Source organism: Parasteatoda tepidariorum, chromosome 5 (assembly GCF_043381705.1).
Source record: "Parasteatoda tepidariorum isolate YZ-2023 chromosome 5, CAS_Ptep_4.0, whole genome shotgun sequence".
Lineage (NCBI taxonomy): Eukaryota > Metazoa > Arthropoda > Arachnida > Araneae > Theridiidae > Parasteatoda > Parasteatoda tepidariorum.
Genome location: NC_092208.1, coordinates 16,349,250 through 16,358,519, shown reverse-complemented (window position 1 = coordinate 16,358,519; position 9,270 = coordinate 16,349,250). Strand labels below are relative to the sequence as shown.

Below are 9,270 nucleotides of genomic sequence, written 5' to 3'. Positions count from 1 at the left end.
TTCTGCGAAGCATTTTTAGGCAATGTCGAAAATATGAGAATTATATAATTTGCAGGTCCCTGTATAAAATTACAAATAACCTTTAGGCAAACTATAAATATGAGTATCATGGAGTAAGAAATATATTATTATTTCTTCACTTTCCTTTATTTAAGAAAAAACACATGACTGAAGTCTTCTTCAAATTAAAATTACATTTTCTTTATTTAATAAATCAATTTTTTTATAGAGCTCAAATTTTACCTTAACTGGCTTATTTGGATACTATTAATAATATTTGATTAGTAAAAGCATCAGTATAAAGATATACCAGGCAATGAAATTTTTCTTCAAAAAAAAAACAAAAAAAACACATGACTGAAATCTTCATGAAATTAAAATTACATTTTCTTTATTTAATAAGTCAATTTCTTTATAAAACGCAAATTTTACCTTAACTGGCTTATTTGGATACTATTAATAATATTCGATTAGTAAAAACATCAGTATAGAGATATACCAGGCAATGAAATTTTTCTTCAAAAAAAAAAAAAAAAAAAACAAAGGAAGATGAAGCTGCCTTTGNAAAAAAAAAAAAAACACATGACTGAAATCCTCATTAAATTAAAATTACATTTTCTTTATTTAATAAATCAATTTTTTTATAAAACGCAAATTTTACATTAACTGGCTTATTTGGATACTATTAATAATATTTGATTAGTAAAAACATCAGTATGAAGATATACCAGGCAATGAAACTTTTTCATCCAAAAAAAATCCGTGTAAGGAGTGCCGAACAAGTGTATACCGGGCAACGGCCTACGCATCTTTACACGGTTATTATCTCGGTAAATCCGGTTATTGTTAATAAGGCATGGCAATTGCTAAAATTATGTGCCTTTCGCGTATTGAAGAAAGAAAATTTAAATATGAACCCAATTGTTGCATCAAAAAACTACTTCCAACTTGTACTGATAAATCATAATCATACTAATAAAAAGTATGGAATAATCAGATTTCATGTAATACCAGTTTGACATTTAGCACTGTATTGCCGGATTTTCAACTTTACCGGTAACGTGTACAGCGATTAGTAGATATTTTGCCCATAAATATCGAATAATTCGTATATACGGTGTTTACAAATAACATTAGTGTAGATTTGAATTCCCTGACCAAAAACTAAAGTTAATGTCTTCAATTACAGATATCCATACTATATTGTGCCTATAAATATCGAATAATTCGTATATAAGGTGTTTACAAATAACATTAGTGTAGATTTGAATTCCCTAACCAAGAACTAAAGTTAATGTCTTCAATTACAGATATCCATACTATATTGTGCCTATAAATATCGAATAATTCCTATATAAGGTGTTTACAAATAACATTAGTGTAGATTTGAATTCCCTAACCAAGAACTAAAGTTAATGTCTTCAATTACAGATATCCATACTATATTGTTCCTATAAATATCGAATAATTCGTATATACGGTGTTTACAAATAGCATTAGTGTAGATTTGAATTCCCTGACCAAAAACTAAAGTTAATATCTTCAATTACAGATATCCAAATGGCGAAACCAAAAATATACTGGTCCTTCATATTATCATCATGTCTATTCATGCAGTGCATGGCATCACCTTTACTTTCATCTCCCGCTAGAGTCGAAGATCTTGCAGACGTTATCACACCTCTACTGACACAACTGAGACAATCACCTCTAACTCCTTCAGCATTCTCCTTGGCTGCCACCAGATTCATAGTCATGTTACCATTCCTGCCCCTCATGATGGCCATTCCGGGAGTCACAGCAGTCATCATGCCCATGTTCATGGCCATGCAGGATCGTCTGAAAACAATCATTCCCAATTTCCCAAACCTGATTGGCAACAGGCCTGGTAACAATGGCAACCAACAAGGTGGTTCGGTTACAAACTTAGTAAACTTTGCGAACTTGTTTGGCAACAGACCAGGTAACAATGCCAATCAGCAAGGTGGTTCAATAACTAACTCTGGAGGCAGCAATGTAGTTGCGGACAGTGACAGTGCCTCCCCTACTTTCTTTAGGTTTAAAAGATCTTTTTTTAAGCTGCCTACCACAGCCCTGAATGAGGGATTCAGAGAAGTTTTTGATATCTTGCACAAGACTGATGACGTCATCAATCATTTAACGAGTGAACAACCGGATTGCAGAAGGCAAATGGTGTGCAGGTTGAACCATTTTATTGATCCATCAATTGGTTCCTTCATTGGGAATATGATACAAGTATTTAAGTACGTATCACATTTTATATTAATTTTTATTAAAAAAAAGAAAATAATAGATTTTTTAAAGTAGTGTCTTTTTAATTTGACACTCGTTTAAAATTTTTAAATTCGTGTTTATTTAATTGAAAAATTGGATTTTTATCAGTGAGAAATAAAGCAATAGAGATGACAGAAAACAGAAATTACATTTTCCCATTTTAAGGAGCAAAAATTCTAGAAGAAATTAAAGTTTTATATCTTAATTTGATTTAACTTAAACATCCAAATAAGTGAAATTTTATAAATTGAATACATGAGAAGATAAATATTTTATGTACAGGGAATTATATTAGCAGACATGACATAGTGAAACACTTATTTTTTATTTAAAAGCTTTGCCTTCCCCCAAGTAAACTGAAAACAGTGTAATAACTGCTTGTATATCTTTCCTAAATAGTCTTTAATAGCAAACAAGTGTTGCCATTTATAAATTTCAATTGTGTCGTTTAAAAAATATTAAAAAATTATGATAACAGACATGACATAAAATCTCGGATATCGTTAGTTAATTATACAAACACTCATATTTTAATTAATTGTTTTTATTACTTTTTTAGAGCTTAATTTTAGCCTTTTCAGAATTTAATTACTCATATTTCTAAGAATCTATTTTTTTCTTAAATAGTGTCTTGTAATTTTTATCACTTTTGAGGCTAAAAAAATAAGTGTAAGTTAAAGTAAGTATATTTAACTGATCATGTGATAAAGAAAAATCCTGTAAAATTTGCAACAATTATGAAAAATAAATTGGTCTTGCCACCAAATTATGAAAACGACCCATGTAGTATACCCTATCCCTATAAGGAAGATAGGGTATACTTAATAATACGTAGACTAGAGCAAAAAACAACGTGAATGAAGCGCAAATAAAGGGACAGAAATGGACAAACGTACTATAGTTTAGGTTTAATGAATAGGAACCTTCCTCAGTATTTAACCCCTGAACAGTGACATATACACCGAAGAGCCATTACGTTATGACCACCCTCCATCTATAACAATGAGCTCGTCCAGGTTTTCATGGTTTCTCGCTCAGGAACAATGTTTTTATGAGGCACATTAGGACCCATAATCCTCATAGAACAATCCCTGACGTCTGTAAGCTGCTTGTACATAGTTGCAGACAAGGTTCACTCATTCGTGGCAACAGTTTTTCCTGCAGGGGATAGTGTTTACCAACAGGATAATACACCATGTCATAAGGGTCGAATCGTCGAGGAACATTCCGGTGACTTTCAAGTCATGTCTTGACCCCCAAATTCACCTGACCTTAATCAAATAGAGCATTTGTGGTCCTACTTGGAAAACCAAATTCGTGCTGCCACGCTACCCCCTCGCAATGTGAAGGAATTTCAGGACCAGTTAGTGAGAGCTTGGTATGAGATACCTCAGACTACCTATTAGCACCTTGTGGAATCAATGCCACGGGGGGTACTAGCAGTTTTGAGGGCTAAAGGTGGTCCTACATGTTATTAGCAGGGTGGTCATAATGTAATGGCTCTTCAGTGTATTTCAGAAAAATTAACCAAAAATGGAACTTTTTTTTTACTGTTTAATTTTGTTCTTTATATTACAATAAAAGTTTTTTTATTACAAAAATTAAATTTTAAATGCAATAACTACTGTATTTATAATTTTAACATACGCATAAAAAAGCAATGAATTACACACACATCTTATTCAAATAGAGCTAATTAAACAAAATTTAGAAGCTAAATATAATATAACTAGCATAATAGAATATAAAAACACAATAATATAACTTTCAATACATCTATGTTACAAATCCTTTACAGTATGTAGTTGCCCGAACTGTATTCGGGCGACACTCGCAAGAGGTTAAGCACCAAAATTCAGACGCTAGAGCTCTTGGCACCATTTGCTGTTTAGACACAGAGGAAGGTTGTTGTTTACAGAACCGAAACTATAGTAGGGCCATTTCTGTGATTTGCTATTTATTCACGTCATTTTTTGCTTTAGTTTTCACTAATAAACTCATACATTTGTTTTTGCATGAATAAATGAAATGCAAATCTTAAAACATACCAAAAGACGTGCGGCATTGCTATCGACTACTATTTGATATAAGCATAGGAATTTTTTTTTTTTTACCAAATTAGTACATCCTTATGTAGACTAATTTACAAGCTGTAGCTTTCCCAAATTTTGCTGTTGTTTTTTAATATTATTCCAATTCAGTTACCTGTTCTCCCCGCTCATCAAACCATATTTTGCACATTTTTTACGCAACTCAAAAATTACCCCAAACACTGAAATAATCCAATTAAAAATTTCGAAAATTTATATTTGTTAAGAACCTTCGAACAACAGACAGAAAACAAACTTTCCCTTATAATTTCAATGATGTCTGAGTCCTATTCGATTAGCCCACGTCTTTTGGATTCACATCCGTTTCAATTTGTCCAATTCTGAATCTTCGTGGAAAGCTACGATTCCAAGTTGAAATCTATGATTACAGCTATATTTTATCAATTATTTAAATGTTCTAAATTAAATGACCTAATTTTGAAGAACTAAAAATTCTTTATTATTACACTTCACCAAAACTGACCGAAATTCCTATCGAATACTTTGGCATTGAAGAATTATCGCGGAAACTAGGCATCATAAATTAAATAGCATCTTGTACGTGATTTCCATGCTTAGGGAATGAAGCATACGACCACATTAAGTCTTTCAGCCCTGGGGCTAACATATTTTTTATGGCCGTGACCCAGGAAGATGAGATTTCGCCTAACCTAATTATAGTTGTCTAATATCGAGCTGTTATCAAAGCAGTTACGCCCAACGAAATAAATACCCAAGAAGGTTAAGAACCTTGTAATAACTATTTGCACTTTCCTAGTCTGATATGAGATAATTCGAATAAGTTTTTTTTTTTTATCGGATTTGCTAAATTGTTAAATACATTTTGAAGTGAAATCAGTATTTTCGAATATACTTTTTTACATTAATTTAAATAAAAATAATTATTTAAACGATAAGTATTTACAATATTTATCTGATTCTATTTACAATATTTTATCCGGATTTTTTTATCCGATATTCTAAATTGTTAAATACATTTTGAAGTGAAATCAGTATTTTCGAATATACTTTTTAGAATTAATTTAAATAAAAATGATTATTTAACCGATAAGTATTTACAATATTTATCCGATTCTATATACAATATTTTATCCGATATTCTAAATTGTTAAAGACATTATGAAGTGAAATCATTATTTTCGAATGTTGAAAATAAATATTTAAATAATACGTATTCACAATATTTTATCCGATTTCATTTACGAAATTTTATTCGATTTTTTAATCTAATATTCTAAATCGTTAAATAAATTTTGAAGTCAAATATTTTAGAATATTTAAAATAAGTATTTAAACATTAAGTATTTACAATAAGTAATTTGTAATAAGTCTTTAAACATTCTTAGTGTATAGTGATTCGAATAGGATTTTTTATTTGAATATTTTAAATCATGAAATGTATTTTGACGTGAAATCAATATCTTAGAAGGCTCTGAACCTGATAATAACTAATCGCACATTCCTAATTTGATATGAAATAATACAAATGGGACCTATTTCTATCGGACATTTTAAATTGTCACATAAATTTTGAAGTAAAAACCATATTTTCGAATATTGAAAATAAATGTTTAAATAATATGCATTCACGATATTTTATCCGGTTTTTTTTTATCCAATATTCTAAATCGTTAAATTCATTTTGAAGTCAAATATTTCAGAATATTTAAAATAAGTATTTAAACAATAAGTATTTACAATAAGTAACTTGTAATAAGTATTTCAACATTTTTAGTGTTAAGTGAATCGAATAGGATTTTTATTCAAAAATTTTAAATCGTTAAATGTATTTTTAGGCGAAATCAATATCTTAGAAGGTTGCATTTTCCTAGTTTGATATGAAGTAATAAAATTTATTTTTATAGGATATTTTACGTTTTTCAATGCAAAAACATAAATATCTTGGAATATTCATGACCTTATAATAACTATTTGCACTTTCTAAGTTTGTTACAAAGCAACCTTTGGATTTAATTATATTATTACTTAGTGCTTAAATAATAAATGACTTAGATAGGAATTCATTAAAGAGATAGAGATTTATTAAAATGTGTTATATGATAAAAAATTAAATTCTAATGAAACGAAAAAATAAAAATTTTTTAACGTTTGCATTATATGTTGATTGCAAACGATAAAATCTAATAATTACACAAATTAAATTGTTCAAGAATACGTATTTCTTTTTTTATTTGAAATCTCATGTGAACCTATAAATTAGATTCTTTTAAACATGAGAGAAAGTGTATTGTATTTCTTACTTTTAACAGAATTTGTACGCTTTCAGTATTATAATAATTACGCAATAATGTTTAGATATTTAAGTTTTATGAATATTTTAGAATATAATGATTATCGGCATTTTTTTTAATGAAGACATCTGTCGATATGATCGATAAGAATTTACGTTAAAAAATGAAATAAATAGGACACAGCTGAAAATTTTGAAAAAAAAAAATGGATTTTTTTACACACAAACTCTGTGCAAAATAAAATGAAAATAAATGTAGTTTTAAAGTTAAGTAGACAAGTTAAAGTAGTTTAATAAAAGCTTTTAAAATATATAGACCAGCAAAAAAAATTTTTATATTGTTGAATAAGAACTTTCTACTGAAAGAAATACATTAAAAAATTACATCTTAAAATATCCACAAAAATTAAATGCTTAAACAATTAAAAACAAAATTTGATTTTTATTGAATGAAATTAATTGTATTTTTTTGTGAAATACAAAAAGGCACATATTGAAATATGTTTATTATTAAAAAAGAATACATCTTGATATAAAAAAAAGAAAGAAGAAAAACGAATTTTCGCTCTCTTGAACACCTTGGAGGAAACACCTTGACTCTGAATAGTTTCTTGGTGAAAATAGTTTTATCTTGGTGGTAGTGACATCTAGGCAGTTAGTCAATTATTATCTTGATGGAGGAATAAGAATAGCATACAAATCGTCCAGAAACGGACAGTATTCGAAACTCAGTCGCCTCATTAGAAAAAGTGAGTGCTGTATTAATTATTAATTTGTTAATCCTAATGTTTGTATTTTTTGGCTTAATTTTTGACAAGGATTCAAAAAATATAAACTTATTCGATTGTGTAAATAAATAAACTAGGAAAAGGTAATAAGTAATTTTTGGACATACCTTTAAACTCCCTTAGGAAATCAAACGCGTTTTAAATTAGAAATCTCGCCTTACGTAACAGATTCGTTAAATTTCAATAACATTTCTGTTTTTTTTTTCTTCCCTAAATAATAACTTGTGAATTCATATTTAAATATTTTTTATTACTTCATATTTGACAAGAATTTCAAAAACACATTTGATGTTCTGTACTGATCGTCTTTAATATAATCGTCTTTAAAATCCATGTCAAAATGGTATATAAATCATGGGTCACGAATTAATGCTTAAGAAAGGAAGAAACAGAAATTCTATTGAAATCAGTCGGATCACAATTACGGGAGCCAGGATGAAAAACACTAATAAAACCAGTTTGAGTGCAAATAGAACTTGAGAGTGCTTCTACACAGTTTTTGATGTGTTAAATTCTGCCTTTCTAAGTAGCGACTCTTGAGATTTATGTAGCTCTTTTTTCTAGTCTTAATTTCTAATTTTCTCTCCCCCCTGCTAATGCATATGCTTTCTTTTTCATTTCATTTTTGACAATGATTCTAAAAATATACATTAAAAGGAATCTTTACAGAATACTTTGTACATTAAGGGTAGTGTTTACTGAACACCCTGTATGTGGCTTAAATAACTAATAATTAAATATACTTCAAGAATTGTTTGCTGAAAAATTTTATTGTTTTAAATAATTCCTTGTCAAGGGGAATCTTAAACTTTTTCAATTCACTTCTGTCTCTATTTCTAAAATATGAACGTTAACTCCGCCGTTTTCCACCAGATGGCGTTTTAAAGGGTCTCATCATTATAGCACATAACCAGTTTTAAATTCCATGAAACGATTTTTTTAAACTCTGGCCGTGTCGTAGTTCGAAAATTAAGAGCCTTTTCTGGATATTTAAATCATTTTGAGACTTTTTCTATCAGAAACTGTTATTGAAAAAATATTTCTTTAAAAGCGTGAAAATATTTAAGTTCTGTCATTAGAGTGATTTTCTAGGAATTAAATAATATAAAATAAAAATTTTGTTTGTTATATAGGAACGAAGGGTTCAGGTGGGATCTTCTAAACGGAGTTAAGATAAAATCACGTCTATGGAACTGCATATTGGAACTTTCTGTATAGGTCGTTATAATGAAGGGGTCACAGTTATGGACATCGTACTAAAGAACGTAGAGTGTATAACTGCCACTTAGCTCGTCAAAAAATACGTGAGCCCCTTATTCATAACAGTCAACTGTCCCATATGCTTAACCTTACGACGATTAGGGGAGAGTGGGGTCAATTGTAACATTTTTTACTTAACTATTTTTACTATTTTTTACTTAACTATTTTTAACTATTTTTAAAAAATCCATTATATTTTTAGTATTAATTGACAGACGAGTAAAGTAGACTATCCTCTACTAGAAAAAAACTTTATTTTAAATGTTATTATATTAGTTTTTAACAATTTTTGACAGTCGTGCACTTGTTACAATTGTCCCCACTTACGGGGTCAATTGTAACAGTTCATAAATTCAACTAAAACATAGTTAATTATACATATTATCATAGTTGTGATATATTTTTTTATTGATCAAAATAGTAGTGATATTTTAGGATTAAAAATAATAATGAGCAGAGACCTAAAGGGTTAAACTTTTAACTTTAAGGGGATAAAAACTTTAATTTATGCTGTGAAAGGTGACAAATAAAATAATGCACATGCAACATAATATAAATGATATAG

At 28.9% G+C, this 9,270-nt stretch overlaps 1 protein-coding gene across 1 annotated transcript in view; it reads left to right on the top strand.

The window, feature by feature from the left end:
* The first annotated feature begins 1,558 nt into the window (after nt 1–1,558).
* The window catches only part of LOC107456944 (uncharacterized), a 22,208-nt gene continuing 14,496 nt past the window's right edge, over nt 1,559–9,270 (top strand). The window contains exon 1 of the mRNA XM_043044812.2: nt 1,559–2,264. Within this exon, the coding sequence (XP_042900746.1) occupies nt 1,561–2,264 (704 nt within the window). The 5' untranslated portion in view covers nt 1,559–1,560. The remainder of the gene's footprint in view (nt 2,265–9,270) is intronic.